Genomic DNA, 16,000 nt, shown 5'->3' on the forward strand with positions numbered 1-16,000 from the left:
CCTCTAATTTTGGTAAGCATGCAAGACTGGTGATCCAGGCCTTGTAGTGCGGTCGTGGAGTGAGGACATGGACTAAACGGGTTAGGTCAGGGTCCTCCCTCGCGTTGCACTGCAATGCGGACACGATCACCTCGGCGATCATCCCTCAACTTCGAACAATCACAACGCTCAACTCCAGTCGCTCGTTCCCCCAATTCGCAACATAGCACCTTCACCATGGCACCCGAGGCGAGCAAGAACAAGTACTCTGTACTTTTGCCCACATACAGTGAGCGCCGCAACCTCCCTATTATAACATGGCTGCTCAACAAGACATTCACCGAGAAGTACGTCGCTACCATTCCCCCCTCGTTCCTCACACCCCTCATTCTTACTAACTCTGTCTCGCAGCAACCTCGATTGGGAACTTATCATTGTCGACGACGGCTCTCCAGACGGTACCCAAGAAGTCGCTGCCCAGCTCCAAAAGGTCTACTCCCCCGAACGCATCCAGATCCGCGCACGCGCAGGCAAATTGGGTCTCGGCACGGCCTACGTTCACGGCCTGCAATTCGCAACTGGCAACTTTGTCATCATCATGGACGCGGATTTCTCCCATCACCCCAAGTTCATCGCGCCCATGATTGCGCTCCAAAAGACGAAGAACTACGACATTGTTACCGGGACGCGGTATGCGGGCAACGGCGGCGTCTACGGCTGGGATCTGAAGCGCAAGTTTGTTAGCAGGGGTGCGAATCTGTTCGCGGATACTGTCCTCAGGCCCGGCGTGAGCGATCTCACAGGCTCCTTCAGGCTGTACAAGAAGGAGATTCTGCAAAAGGTTATCCGGAGCACAGAGAGCAAAGGATATACGTTCCAGATGGAGATGATGGTGCGTGCGAAGGCTATGGGATGCACGGTTGCCGAGGTTCCGATTTCGTTTGTTGATCGCCTTTACGGCGAGAGCAAACTTGGTGGCGATGAGATTGTAGAGTATGCCAAGGGCGTCTTGAACCTCTGGTTAAAGGTCTAGAGGGCAGGGAAAGATTGATTGGCATTGAGTAACGTGGGATGAGTCTCAAGATATCCTAGGCTGAACTGGACTGGACTGGACTGGACTGGGTGAGAGATATTGACACTACCCTGGAATCTTTTTTTCTTTATGTGTCTTGATATAAACTTTTAAATGATAATTTTTTCATCACCCTAGGCTTCATCTTGTACAACGCCTGTAAACCTTCTCCCATTTTCAAGCATGCAAACAAAACTTTTTGGGTCCTATCTCACATCCATCTAGACTACCAACCTGATTCCTTTGTAGAAAAAGAACCATGCTTATACTCCACTCCTGTCAATTACTCTACAAGCCCCAACGCTCGAATTACCTCACCAAACTGCAACAACTCTTTCCTCACCACCTCACACGCCTTTCTTTTCTCTTGCATCTCTCCCCTCAAGACATCAACCGTCGCACTGAGTCCCTGCATCGTCTCCAGCATCTCTAGTGCCCTGTCCAAAGTGTTCATGTGCAAAGTTGTGGCAGCGACGGCTTCTTGCACCACGGCGAAGAAGAGGTCGCGCGTGCTGATTGCCAGCGGTGAGGTGGGGCGGTGAATCCATGGATGCGCGAGTAACAAAGTGTTTGTGAGGCTTGAACCGGAGGAGCTGAAGGTAGTTGGTGATGTGGCGGACGTGGTAGAATACGAGTCATATGAGGTGTCCTGGTTTCTGTGCATCCTGCGAGTGTCGTGGTCGTCTGGTATTTCGTCGCGCCATGATGATGGTCTGCGCGTGTAGTGAGGTCTTTCGAGAATTAGCGACTCGTCAGATTCGTTGTTGCGGAAAGGAGCACTGCGTGTGCGTTTTCGGTACTTGAGGGAAAGGGGGCCACGCTTGAAAATGTGACGGAGGAGGCTGTCTCGCGCCATTTAATGGGCTGGTTTGCAGGCAGTTGGGCCACTAAGATTTTGGGAGGTGACTGGTGTAATGGGGGTAGGAAAAGTAAAATGAATTGAGTTGTAAGGTATGAAAATTGTAGTGAAAGGTCAAGTCGTGCCGTAGTGAGTTGATAGCGCTGGCGATGAGAAACGAAGTTGGTTACATATACCCGAACAAGAAATGCTTTGCAGGGCACCTCAGGTCTCAGCTGTAGGGTGAAATGAAAGTAAAGCAGTAGTTTTTGTCTCTCTGCGTGTTCACAATCTGACCCGTGACTCAAGGCTCGAAGGATTCATAGACTCAGACATACTAATTCCAGAGACATTGCTCTAAACAGTCTTAGTGAAGAGTGAAATCCAGTGGCTTTACTCTTTTCAGAAAATGGAGGCATAGTGATACCCATTTGAACTCATGGTCAACCCCGATTTGGACGAAATGATAAAGTTGTGAGGTGATGAATAAGTGTTTATTGGCTTCACAATATCGGGGAGATTCTGGCAACCGAGGAGCAAAGTGGAGACCAACTAGACATTGGGAACGCGGCCGTACTGTGCAAGAAGGCGGTGGGTCCGAAATGACAATCATGAAGCATAATAATGGGGTAGGTTAACACTACGAGTGGATATCTATGCTGTAAGTACGCTGATGTTCTAGCAGACAAAGTTCATACTGCGAGCCAGATTTTTGTTTTCAACGATTCTCATTGAGTACGCGAAGACCATAGCGCTGATGTTAGTGTGTAGACTAACAGTTAGGGTTTAGCAATACCTGCTATAAGACAGTTTCAATAAAAGACGCTAGATATAAGGCTAAGCTGGGTTGTCCTTGTGGCCACCGACAGATCATTCCAAAAGTACTCTATCATCTGGTCAGGTGAGTGATATTTACAATCACGGGAAACTAAGAGAAGTTTCAACTATCGGTACCGGAGCGTATCCTAAAAGGCAGTGATCGCATAAGTGGGTCGCGACATGGATTGGTTCCGCGGAACGGTGCACATGCAAACATTCAGCCCTACACAGTATGATCAGAGGCAGGGATATTCGACTGGAGAATCCCAAGAAAAGGCGCATTGTAGTGGGGCAGAGCCGCAAAAGCTTGTAGAGTCACAGTGTAGTTCATGCACCCCTGTCCAAGTGGGGGATACAGTCTCCCATGACCCACCGTGGATCTCCGTCGTCTTCCAACTTGATACGGTCTATTCTTAAAAAATGTTAGGATAGCATTGGCAAGTCATGACATTACAGAAAACTGCTTGGCGACAAACTATTGGCCTGTAGTGAAGCTCCTGCTGAACCAAAAAGGGTTCTCACTACGCTCACACCATTAACATCGTCTTAATAAACTATTCTCAACTAGTGCATTCAAGGGACCCAAGTAGCTGACTCTATTACATTTTTTTCTGAAGGGTTCGATAATCAACTTGACCAGCGACTGGTAGGAATGCTGCTTGATATCGTTAATATTACCTGCATGAACTTGCATGTCGTTGTAACTCAGAGTTCTCCGATGTTTGTGAAAAATACGTTATTGATTGATTAGGAAATAAACAAAATGTTCGAAACAGCGGCTATCCCACCCGAGGCTGTATGAGTGCAAAGTTAAACGCCTTTTAGAAAACCAAGTCTAATGAAACCTTTTTCCCAATTATCCCTACGCCAGAGACGATCCAACAACCAACCACCCAATATATCCAAGAAATTATAACCCGAAAGAAAATCCATTTACGAGTCGAAAATAGCACCATAAGCTGGAATGCCTCTGGCTTCCATATCGTACACAATCTTGGTAGTGAACTTCTTGTTGCTGATCACACAAACAGCTTCCGCTCCACTCTCCTTCCATAGCTGGTACGCTATCAGGGACATGTTGGGCTTTCCTTGTGTTCTCGTGTTCCAAATCACTGCTTTTGAATCTGTAGCTTTGACGCTATCCACAATCTTTTGACCAAATGTCTGTTCAGGGTTTGGCGCAGTCCACAGGATGCGACAAGGGACCTTTTGAGCGAGGATGACAGCCAGGCATGGCCCGATACCTGATCCTGTTGCGACAAGGACGACTGACTTGAAGAGTGTGGCTATGCGTAGAACACCGCAAGTCGGGATACCACGAACGTAGATATGGGTTGGTGCGCGCTCAATTGTACGGCCTGTAAAGTCACCTGCACGGCTCACAATAAGTGAGAATCCATTGCCTTCGGGATTGGTAATGGTTGCAAAACCATGCCAGTCAATCAAGGGACGTTCGGCAAGCCTAACGGCGGTACCAACAACAGGAGTCGTGTAATCGAACCAAAGACGGATGGCGTGGTTTGAGAGAACCTCAGAGTGGACGGGCACTTTGCGTAGATGCAACCATGGGAAGATGATAGCTGCTGTGGCGACGGAGAGAAGCCAGATACCTGGGGAGCGCAAATAGGCGGTTGCAATCGGCAGCTCGGGATTAAGGTCCTTGGTCGCGAGGAATGTAAGTGTCCAGAGTAATGCAAGACAAGTCCAACCACCGAATCGGTGGGTCATCTCCCATGCATTGTGGTATTTGGCGCGGAAGGTTGGGTGCGAAGTCGATCCGATGATGAGTAACAGGAGAAGCGCAAGCCATGATACTACGACCGGAGCTACCGAGATTCGACGCATGTATGCCGGCTGTGCCAGATCCACGGTACCGTCTATGGTGAATATAAAATGCCACATTATGGCTGCCATTGCACATCCGCTGTGGATGCCGCCAATGTGGAAGATTCTAGCACAATGGCGTCGTATAGCTAGAGGAAAGAATGTCTGTAGATTGGAGGTTTACTGTCAGTCATCATGTCATGCTCACATGAAATACAGTGGTTACTTACCGGAACAGAGCAAAAAACGGTAAAAAGAAGGTTGACGACTGGCTCCGAGCGCATGAGAACTGCTACGACAAGATTGGCAGCTGTGGCCAGGGACAAGTTGGCGAGAATGTCCCTGTTTTGTCCAATCCTGCGGTGCAAGAGAAAGACTGCCACTCCGATGTTTGCTAGTATAACAACAGACAGAAAGCGGCGGTAAAGGATAAGTCCGCGATGTCGAACCCAGCGCAGACCGTGGTAGCTGTTCTTCGGTGGCAAGACTTCTGGTAGTCTCTCCGCCAAATCCTCTACAGAGCTGCTTTGCTCAGAATCGCCGCTCGTAATGATGACAGCCTGCTTCTCTGGATCCTTGAAAGATTCAGTGGAAGATCCACCGGAAGAGTACGTCTCTACATTGACGCTGACCAAGTTCGGCTTGAGAGTTTCTGTAGACTTCTCATTCGTTGGTGTATCGCTAGACTGGGCAGAAACCAATTCTTTCAGAACTTTTCGATCGACTTTTCCGTTATTTGTAAGTGGTATGGAGTCGACCTTGACCCATTTTTCTGGAACAGAGTAATAAGGTAGATGCTTCTGGGTGAAACTCTTGAGAGCTTCTTCGTCAACCGAACCCTCTGTGGCATAAAAAGCGCAGAGTGCGTTCTCGACGAGCATTGCTGCACCTCGTCTTACGTTTTGGAATGACTGGTTCTGTTAGCAAGCTCATAAGATGTGCAAGATAAGGGCTGGTTACCTCTACGACGGCTGTGATTCCGTCAAGTTCGACACGGAAACCCTTGATCTTTACTTGGTCATCTTCACGGCCGAGCATATCAAGCGAACCATCCTCTCTCCACCGTGCGATATCACCAGTGTTGAACATTCTTGACCTGCGCTGTGTAAGTCAAACATGAGACTAACGATATCTCATGAAACGTACCCATCGTTGACGAACTTGTCATGTTTATAACGACGAGCTGTAAGTTCAGGCAAATTGATATAGCCTCGAGTCACACCAGCTCCACCAACCCACATGGTTCCCTTTTGCCCCACAGGAACCGGTTGCTCATCTGCATCGAGAAGATAACATGTTGTGTTGGGCAAAGGCTTTCCAATGGACAAAAACTGGCCTGGGGTATGGCGATGTGCTGAGTTTAGGATTGTGATTTCCGTTGGGCCACAAATATTGTAGAAGCATGCGTTTTCAGCCCACTCATCAGCCAGTCTATCGAACCGTTAAAAATTGTCCTCGGATGGTTTCGAAGAGAGACAACTCACGCTTTTGGGCAAGGCTCACCGCCTGTCACGACGTGTTTAATATTTGGAAAAGAATGTCGACGGTACTTTGACAGAATGGATGGGGTTGAAATAAGTGTATCGACCTATGGCTCGGTTAGTACATGATTGGTCAGATTTGGTGGCTGAATGGAATCGCTTACCTCACGGAGTGTAGCTGTCCAATCTGACCCCCGCAAGTACAAGGTTCCACCATTCATCAGGCAAGCCAGTATTTCCCATGCTCCTGTTCACTTGTTAGACGATTTTTCCAGACATTCTCTATAGAGCTTACCCATGTCAAATGCGATGTTAAGTACTTGGGCAACCTTGGACCCAACGGTAATGTCAAGTCGCGCTGGATTTAATAACAAAGCGTTTGTGACGTTTGAATGCGCAACATCAACACCTTTGGGTGTACCAGTGCTGCCTATAGAGATTTGATAAGTAGCGGTTCATTTGTATAGAGAGTTAACTTACCGGATGTGTAAATTGCATATGCACCATCATGGCGGGAAACTGGGACTGATGGGCGTGTTGACGGAAAAGATGCACCAACGTTCGCTTCCAAAGAAACAATTACTGCATCTTGTTTGGCGACCTTTTGTGTTCGTTCGAAAAATTTGGGAAGGCATAGAATGAAAGTGGCACCAGAGTCGGAAAGTATGTGTGTCAGTGCAACCTCTGATGCCACCCCACCATCAACTGGTACATATTGACATCCTGATTTCAGGATGGCAAAGATACCAATCAGCATCTCGAACGAGCGTTGCACAACGAGGCATACTCGTTGCTTCGGCTTCAATCCTGCATGGATGAGGCGGTTGGCAAGCTGGTTTGCTGCTTCATCCAACTGCTCGTACGTAAGCGAGTTACCAGCAAAGGTTGCGGCAACGGTATGTGGATGAGTTTCAGCAATCCTTTCGAATGCCTCATGGACCACGGAATGTGGGACTGAGACAGTTGGCCCTTGACCAAAGCTGGAAACCCGTCTGCGATCCTCCTCAGGGAGGCAAGACATTGCCTGGAAGCAATTGTTCGTCTTCATATTAAGAATTGATAAAGTAGAGTAGAAGGACTGAGAGTTCTCATGCTACTGAAATCCTCATGTCATTGCCAGAGCTCTCCCTTTTGTATCAAAGAGGGGGGGACGTTTCAAACACGGCAGATAAAATTGGAGCAAGATCCTACTCGTATACACCCGTGGGTGGCAATCCCTTGGATCCACAAGGGATTTCCATGTGATCATGCTATATGACGCAAAATTTCACCATAAATTGCCAGGTGAGGGCTGCACTGTAGTTTCTGGGGTGTCTTATCGACGCACTATGAAAAATGTCTTGGACATTTAATATCAGGAGAACGTTCTCGGACGACCTTCACCGGGGCAAATTCGTGCTATACGCCGGTACAATGTCAAGAAAACGTTAGAGGGCTGCGGATTGGTAGCTGAAAGTAGAAAAGAGTCTACGAACAGGACGCCAGACACAAAACGAAACTGGTGCGGGGCCACTAAAACGACCTTCACAAGGACGGACTGCGTCTGCATAATGCTCTGAGCCACTGCAATGGTGCGGTCTGAGCGACATGACTGGATGTTCCTAGAGGTAGCTTCAGCCGTTATTCAGGTGGCAATATACAGATGCGTGTTCACAAGGCAGGCCTTGATTTACTCCGGTAGGAGGACCCGAAGCTAAGGTTACCTTCCGGTTAGGATGTGACAGCCGAAATGCCGCAGGGGGTAACCTTGTGCCTACTTACGTCAAGTGGGGTGGATACCTGCAATGGGGTCTAAGCGAGGTCTTGTGCGGCTGCACCCTGAAACTACTTGCTGGGGCTGTCGTGGCCCTACCTCTAATTATGAACGCTCCATCTGTTAATGCGTTAGTGGGCTTTTTTTTTTCAACCAGGCCTACAAAGCATGCATATAACACCGTATAGTACCGTCTATCCGGTCAGATCCGATCGTGACATGGCGTGCTAAGCGATTGCCTCGGTTTTGCTAGCCGGATAATCGCGTAGTCCCGAAACATGAACGGGCTTATTCCTTCCAGCACCCTCGCAAATAAAGGGGGTGGGGGTCCAGGGGCGGAGAGCGGCGGTAGAGACCATATCAGGTTGAATTGTAAATATGGAGTTGAACAGCAGGGGTTGGCCTTGGGACGAATCATGCAGATAAAATGCTTTTTTAGTGTGGGTAATAGATGAAACTAGCCGCGTGGTATATGAAACCAGCCAAGTACTTACCTCAAAAAAACCGGATAATGCATACGGCTACGCCTACACAGCTGTAAGTAGGTTGGAGGTTTTATGCAGTACCAAGCATGGCACCTACAGATATGGAGCCGGGTTGGACCACGTGGAGACCAGAAGCCAATTCCACTGTAATTTTGATCCTTAGTTAAGCTTGATCTTCTTAATTATGCTCTTTTACAGAACCCTAGTGTTTTGTATAAATCCAACTCTGTGAACTATAATAGCCCAATGATATAAGAAAGAAGGCTTCCTGACTATTGGAAAAATTTCTTATCGCTTCAACGGTTCCGAAAGAAAAAAAGAAAATACAAGTACAAAACAAGCACCGCATTTTGCTAAACGAATCCGAAACTCACGTCAACGACCGAAGAAACCAGAAGCCATGGGCCTCTCGAATGCAGAATCGCCGAGCCTCATTGTGTCCATCAGGGATGATGGAATCGCCATTCTGGAATTGAACAGACCGAAGAAGAGGAACGCACTGTGCCAGGCCTTGATCGATGATCTGACCGCAGCTTTGCGTCAAATTGATCGCAACCCCACGATCTTGGCTGCCATCTTGACTAGTTCTGGCCCATTCTGTGGTATGTTGAGATCGGTCCTTAGGGAGAGATGCGTGGGTATTGACACAACGACCAGCTGGCGCAGATCTAACTGAACTGGCAAAGCTTACGACAGCTGAGGCGTAAGTACATCCAAGTATGGAGCGGAATAGGAGCTTCCGTTGACGTATTGTGCCGTCGGCAGGACCCGTGTGGGATGGCTCAAAGACCTCGATGAAGCATTCTCAAGTTTTCGGAAGCCTATTCTGGCAGCCGTGAGGGGTTTTGCAGTGAGCAGGTTATCCTCCACGTCACTTGACAGGCATGCTGACAACCCGTACCAGTTGGGCGGTGGCTTTGAACTTGCACTCATGGTAAGTACGAATTGGCCGGTGCATTCCACCAATCCCTGATTGGTTTGGTAGCGATTATGAGTAATCGCTTACTGTTGGAGTCGTGTGCTTTGGAGCGGGCGCTAATGACGTGCAGTGTGACATGGTTTATGCAACAGCAGATGCCCGATTTGGTTTCCCAGAGATTACCCTGGGCACGATACCGGGAGCTGGTGGCACGCAAAGGTAAGAGAGCGAATCACATCTTCTGGCTGATATGTGTTGACCTCATCCAGGCTCACCAAGACAGTTGGAAAGCAGAAGGTACGTTCCCGATGCGTAGGCTAGGCAATATTATGCTAGCATTTTTCCCTCTGTTGAGCAGCATTCGTGTTAACTCACTAGGCAATGGAACTTATATTAACTGGTGCAACCACCTCGGCAACGGACATGGAACGTCTAGGCGTTGTGAATAGGGCTGTTCCCAACGGAGAAGATGTGTTGGAGGTGGCAACATCAATGGCACGGACTATTGCGTCGTTTTCAGCGCCAGCGATTGGGCTAGCCAAACAAGCTGTTCTAGCAGGTAAGCGTTGTTTGCACGTCCGTATTCTAGGCTAGCAAGTTGACAGAAAGCAGCCGAGACGACGACCTTGAAGGCAGGGTTAGAGATTGAGCGTGCATTGTACTACAGCAGCTTTTCACTTGAGGACTGCCGCGAAGGTGTTGCTGCTTTCAAGGAAAAACGAAAAGCAAATGTCCAACACCGTTAAATGGCAAGGGTAATGGAAAGCTCGGAGCAAATCATCTATTGGAACGCCCGATTCGGGCCTTCTAGTCGGACTAGGCTTTTTGTGATAATTCGTCCGCGCCATAAATTAAGGCGTTTATCCAAGCCCCGCCACGCGGACAAATTATATGCGGGGGGGCTAAGCGCGCTTTGACAGGTACAAGTACAATGAGACTGGCTTGGCAGTGATATATGGCTGTGTTATCCCTTTCGGCTCGTTGCCAAGGCTTTGTATTTTAGGCTGCAGATTGCAACATCCGATGCCAAGTTTCACGATGCAGCCCTACTGGATTACGCAAAAGACGTCTCACTGCTGTACTTAGTCAGCTGCGGATACGCCCGTCGGGACATGGTTTGGTAGCGAGTTGTGTTGACGCTTAAGTCTGGTCTTGGCCCGTCTCCCTTCTGGAGCCGAAGACTGTTCCATACCATCATCAAGCCGGCAACGCCGTCGTATACGAGGTGGACAGAGACTACGACATACCATGTGTACACGTGTGACAACAAACATGGAACTAGAGTCTCGGGCCATCCCACGCCTGTCAAGCCGGCGTTTATCGTCGCTTGTTGCACTAGCGGCGTATAGTAGAAGCGCTTCCCAGGACCAACCTAGTATTCTTGCAGTAACGACCGCTATGCTTTACTTCAATAAGCATGGTATGCGGACCTAATCTACACTGATTTCCCCAAACATAAGCTATTTTAAGCTATTGTCAAGGATATAGATGGTTCTGCGATATTCGACAAGCGTCCTTATAGTAAGATTGGAGACTACCGTTTGCGAACAACGATGGTACAAGGAAAATTCAGCATGAAGTCCACGCAAGGCCCGGCGTGTCTTGCTCTCCATACAAACTGTGATTACAAATTGTCAATGATAATTGTGATATTTAACATTGGTAAACTGGTGTCGCAAGTAAGGCGCATCAAATAATTGGTGCTCTGATTGAATTTCCCTATTTTTAGTAGCCAGTAAGGAGCTGTAAAAAAAACAAATAAATACTAAGCCAGTATGCATAGTATCGAGGGGAAGTCTAGATTCGGCTATACGTATTTCTAGCTACTTTTGCTGCTCTTACTCTTGGCTGTAGTGAGTGAGATTTTAGTGCCCATTGAGTAGCGAGGCACTAGCTTAGAAAAACGAAGACCTAGACCGTCCTAGCATGAGAATAATGTACGATTTGATTTGTTTGTGTCTGTTTGGCCTATCATGTGTTAGATTGTTATTCTTAAAAAAGATTAACAGGCTAGATCCTAACCTGTCGAAATGACGTATAATAAGAAAAGACTTCGCAAGCGCCTACTGTATGAGAGTAAGTAGAGCTTCTTCAGGTTGGTTAGATTCCGTATCTATGCGCCCTCTAGACTAGTCTTTGTATACCGCTGAAGCCGCAATGATTGCCTTAGTACCGTGTTATAATGCCGTGACGTAGTCGTTGATCTGGAACATTTGCAGATGGATATCGTATAGTGACGAGCAGATATTGCCTAGTATCAGACTTACCTGGGAAGGCCCTACTGCGAAACGTGAACAATACGTGCATAGGTACTGTAATTGTGTGAGTTATGAAAAGGCCTAGGCACTTGAACAAATCTTTCTACCGAGGTGCTCTGGCTCGATCAAATTAGTCACCTAATATACAATAGATTGAGCTCGAAAATCTGTGAGGGGTAACAGTACTTCAAAGACCTGAATGTCACAAATGACATGTTTTGCCTTGCATAGTTGCATTTCCACTCCAAGCTGTAGCTCTTATCTAACACTTTTTCCGAGGATGCGAAGATCTCTCTGTCAAAAGTGCCGATAATGCTAGGTGTATGCCTTTGTGTGTAACTCTTGCCTTAATGCGGCCTTAATGCGGCCGAACAGTGTGGGAGCGCGCATCGAAAACGTAATCGTTTAGCCAACCTCATGCGCACAACATGTTGCACCAGCTTCTAAAATATTTAGCATACGTTGCTATCAGCTTATGGACTCTAATGGAGAACCGATGTGTGCCTTATTAAGCTAGTGATCACATTGAAGTTATGCTGGATTCAGGTGTCAGAGCTATGGCAGGAGTTGATCCCATATAGTGACTAAGAAAACGAAAATTAAAGAGAAAAGAAACAGCGAACCAAAAGGAGTTGGGGGAAGTGAAGTCGAGCCATCGTTTTCATACCATGATACATTGGATGTAGTAATGGTAGGTAACAAAGCTATAGGGTCTCAGCTAATTATGTACAGTGGAAAAGTTCTAGCAGGATGTAAAAGAGGTGTTGACTAAATCCTTGCCCACCTCAGTAGAACACCTGCCGCAATCACTGGGCAAACGCTAATCAGCTCACCTAGCCCTGCAAACTCTGGCCGAATGTGGACATGCACAAAGGCACCGGTAGCAAGCAGGATAGCAAGCATGTTGTACACAAAACTCCAGCCAAAGTTGAAGGCGATTCGATGGATTGATTTTCGGCTGATAGTTATGGCGGTGAGAATACCGGAAAGACTCGGTCGCATAAGAACAACATCTGCGGCAGATTTAGCGACGTCGGTGCCTTCGTTCATATGTACGCCGATAGTGGCCTGGGCAAGAGCGACAGCGTCGTTGGTACCATCGCCACAGAACATGACAACGGGCTCTCTCGCCTTCTTTCTCCATCCGTGTGGGTCAGATGTGGCGAGGAGGTCCTTGATGTAAGATTGCTTATCTGCCGGAGTGCAGCGAGATCGCACATTGGAATCAGGAATCTGCAGTCGAGATGCGACCGCTCGGACGGCACCATCATCATCGCCGGAGATAATATGAACCGTTATCTGGTGTTGCTGAAGCCTTGTGATGGTAGAAAGAGTATCCTCTCGCAGAGAATCTTCCAGGCCGAACACGGCAGCGAGGGAACCGTCCATCGTAAAGCAAAAGGCAGTATAACCCCGAGATATGATGGACTGGACCAGTGGGTCATCCGAAAAACCGAGCCACCTAGAATTACCTGCACGGAGAGTGCGATCTGCAAAAGCGCCTTCCACACCTCTCCCGACTATGTTCTGAGGGTTGGGTATTGGCGTGGCTATGACTCCTTTTGTTCTAAGGTGACTTGCAACTGCGATGGAAACCGGGTGCTTGTTGCCCTCTATCAGGCCTAATAGCAGAGCTTTTGTATTGGGAGAAGTGCAGGGGTACTCTTCTTGAGCAATAGTAAGCTTGCCCTGAGTCAGCGTCCCGGTTTTGTCGAAAACAACATGAGCGGTCTTGTAAGCGATTTCGATAGTACCAGCTGATTTGAAAATAACGCCTCGCTCTGCAGCAACACCAGTTGCAACGACAATTACCATGGGGACAGCAAGACCAATAGCGCAAGGGCATGACACGATCAGTACTGTGATAGCATATGTAATGGCTTGAATAACAGTCTCGGGTCCGGACTTCTTCTGAATGGTGATACCAACAGCGATCCAGATGCAGAATACAACGACTGTGATAGAGACAACAACAGGAACAAAGTAGGCTGCCACTTTGTCAGCAATTTCCTGAATCTTCGGCTTAGACAGTTTTGCTTCGTCGACCATTCCGGCAATTGCACTGATGGTGTTGTCATCGGGAACTCGAGTGAGTTGAATAATTAGCACTCCTGATCCATTGATAGATCCAGCAACGACAGATGAACCCTTGAACTTTTCGACAGCCCTCGATTCTCCAGTCAGCATAGACTCATCAATCTCAGAAGAGCCAGAGATGACGGTCCCATCGGTAGGAATCCTAGAGTCGGGAGATACTTTAAAAACGTCGCCATACTGAAGTAGTCTAGCATCTAACTCCTTCTCAAATCCATTTCTGTCCATGATGGTAGCGGTCGAGGTTTGCAACGAGCGGATTGAAATGGATTCGATAGCCTTCTGCCGTGCCAATGCAGCAACATAGCGACCGATCATGATAAGCGTAACTAGCAATGTGCTAGTTTCAAAGAATTCGCGGCTGGACAGTGGCTTATGCGCAACCAGATAGCCGAACGCCATGACGGAGAAGATGTATGCCGCACTCGTACTCAAAACGATAAGTAGATCCATCTCAATTACTCTTGAGAAGATCAATGCTTTCAGCGCTTTCAGATAGAAAGGCCCCGCAACCACAAATTGAAGGATGGTAGCGAGAGCAAGGGAAATAGAACTGAACAGGATCTTTCTCTTTTCTTTGTTTGGAAGTGGAGCCCACGCCAGTACTAGAACGGGAGTGGTCAAAATTATGGATAATAAGGTCATATATCCGACCTTGCGGACATGATTAGCACTGGCGTGTAGGGTAGGATCGGCGCAAGGTGGAGCGAGTTGCAGACTGTAAGGCCAGCCCTTTTCGACAAGATCTCGTGAGCCGATGGTCTTCGCATCAAAATTGACACGAATGGTCTTCTTGTCCACCATTTTCACGTCGATGACACCATCTGGTCAATCGCCTCTTATAATATCGGCTGGATCATCATGACAAATAAGATCGAGAGTGGAGCCTTGATTAGTGATGCGCTCGCACGTAAACTCGGTCGTTCTCTCCAGATGTTTGATTGTATCGACAACAGAGGTAGTGCCAGTGTCGAGGTCAAACTCAGCCCGCGAAAGAACCAGACTAGTCTTCAAATTTGTGATTGCAGGAAGTATTGCCAACGTACGTGATAATTTGGTTTCGCATCCAGTGCAAGTCATGCCTGAGATGATGAGGACCACATGCTCCACTCCAGAAAAGCCAATTTCTAGGTCGACGTTAGGCGTTGATTTGGGACTGATTTTCCTTTGTTGTGTCTCTGCTTCCTTCTCACTGCAGCAGGCAGTGGCGCATACTGCAGGGAAAGAATTCATATCATCACAACAGGCGCCGGTGCATCTTGTGAGATCATCGATCATTGAAAGTTTCGTGGTACCACAGTGAGTATCGGCGCAGGAGGTAATGTTGATAGTGGGGCATCCGTTGCTAGATCTGGGGTGCGGCTTTGCGGTAGATCCATATGCATCCGCCTTAGGCGCACAGTGAAAGTTGGCAGATGCGCAAGACATGGCTGGAGCACGAGATTTGGCCTGATTACTCTCCAGAGAAGATAGTCGCGGTGGCCTACAGCAAGAATCCTGACCAAGGTCGAGCAGCGTGCGGCAGATACAGCCTAGTGCTTCCAATTTGGACTGATACTGCTCGTAGGCCCTGCGGACGTGCTGCTGACACGGCTTGCCGTCCTTTCCTCCGTCGCAATCCGGGGATAGATGGGATGTTTTGTTAGCTGTAAAATGTATATGTCAGCAGCAAAATTTTGATAGCATGAGATAGAGATTTACACTCAGCAGTACACTTGCGGAGAGCAAGTCGGTCGATACAAAAGGAATCGCAGCAAGGCAAAGATCTCCGCTCGCAGCAGTTGGGACTCTTTCGGGACTGCGGCTCAATCTCGAAAGGCTTAGAATAGCAAGAGCTGTCTTCATTCGGGCCCTTTTCAATTGCGCCAACACAGCAGTCGCCCTCATGAGTATTTGGCCGTGGGTACGAAGAGTGGCAGCATTCGTCTCCGCAGTCATTAGGAGGACTGAATATGGAGTCACGTTGGGTTTCACAGCAACTATCTGCATCTCTATCAACCAGTGGCGGAGTTGATATGCGCGCGACGGTAGGAGTAGCCTTGGGCGGGCCGCAACACTCAGAGTTACAGGCCATAGAGAATATAGAAATATTACAGTGTTAATCACAAAAAAAGATGTGTATTAAACATTATAGAAAAGTGGGAGAGTAAGTTCTCTTTAGCTTCCTCATTAGTCTACCAAAGACTTGGCGATAACATATCGATTTCAGCGATATCTTTCACAGCATAGCTAACGTTGTGGATAAGCGAGCGCCGCAGGCAAGCGAGCGCCGNACCCCAACAACTTTGTGCACCTTTACAAGCGCGTAGCTTTACTATATTAGAACTATCTTAATCTATATTAACGTAGTAGATTAATTATTATTTAGAGTATCTTTCTTGCATGTACGTGNGTTATGGCCAGTCTCTCTACACCTACTACAGCGCGCGAGAGCCTGGCGGCTGACACCTGATCGCTCTCCTCCCTGACGCTCCTCAC

At 47.9% G+C, this 16,000-nt stretch overlaps 5 protein-coding genes across 5 annotated transcripts; 2 read left to right on the forward strand and 3 right to left on the reverse strand.

Moving 5' to 3' along the window:
- Positions 1-216: 216 nt before the first annotated feature.
- On the forward strand, positions 217-1,012 carry COCMIDRAFT_35063 (glycosyltransferase family 2 protein; the record flags this gene model as incomplete). The annotated part of the gene is made up of 2 exons (XM_007687890.1): positions 217-326; positions 391-1,012. The coding sequence occupies 2 exons, from the start codon at positions 217-219 to the stop codon at positions 1,010-1,012; spliced, it is 732 nt and encodes a 243-aa protein (XP_007686080.1).
- Positions 1,013-1,334: 322 nt separating this feature from the next.
- On the reverse strand, positions 1,335-1,907 carry COCMIDRAFT_90320 (uncharacterized protein; the record flags this gene model as incomplete). Its single annotated transcript, XM_007687911.1, has 1 exon — positions 1,335-1,907. One exon carries the CDS (start codon positions 1,905-1,907, stop codon positions 1,335-1,337), a length of 573 nt encoding a protein of 190 aa, XP_007686101.1.
- A 1,734-nt stretch (positions 1,908-3,641) lies between these two features.
- On the reverse strand, positions 3,642-7,061 carry COCMIDRAFT_35065 (uncharacterized protein; the record flags this gene model as incomplete). The annotated part of the gene is made up of 8 exons (XM_007687891.1): positions 3,642-4,697; positions 4,763-5,443; positions 5,493-5,628; positions 5,679-5,963; positions 6,017-6,120; positions 6,178-6,260; positions 6,309-6,443; positions 6,494-7,061. 8 exons carry the CDS (start codon positions 7,059-7,061, stop codon positions 3,642-3,644), a joined length of 3,048 nt encoding a protein of 1,015 aa, XP_007686081.1.
- Positions 7,062-8,651: 1,590 nt separating this feature from the next.
- On the forward strand, positions 8,652-9,916 carry COCMIDRAFT_3634 (uncharacterized protein; the record flags this gene model as incomplete). The annotated part of the gene is made up of 8 exons (XM_007687867.1): positions 8,652-8,853; positions 8,909-8,954; positions 9,017-9,101; positions 9,156-9,185; positions 9,301-9,389; positions 9,440-9,467; positions 9,549-9,729; positions 9,783-9,916. 8 exons carry the CDS (start codon positions 8,652-8,654, stop codon positions 9,914-9,916), a joined length of 795 nt encoding a protein of 264 aa, XP_007686057.1.
- Positions 9,917-12,196: 2,280 nt separating this feature from the next.
- Positions 12,197-15,460, reverse strand: COCMIDRAFT_35067 (uncharacterized protein; the record flags this gene model as incomplete). Its single annotated transcript, XM_007687892.1, has 3 exons — positions 12,197-14,346; positions 14,389-15,019; positions 15,224-15,460. The coding sequence occupies 3 exons, from the start codon at positions 15,458-15,460 to the stop codon at positions 12,197-12,199; spliced, it is 3,018 nt and encodes a 1,005-aa protein (XP_007686082.1).
- Positions 15,461-16,000: the final 540 nt, after the last annotated feature.

The sequence above is a fragment of the Bipolaris oryzae genome (assembly GCF_000523455.1).
Source record: "Bipolaris oryzae ATCC 44560 unplaced genomic scaffold scaffold_35, whole genome shotgun sequence".
Taxonomy (NCBI): domain Eukaryota; kingdom Fungi; phylum Ascomycota; class Dothideomycetes; order Pleosporales; family Pleosporaceae; genus Bipolaris; species Bipolaris oryzae.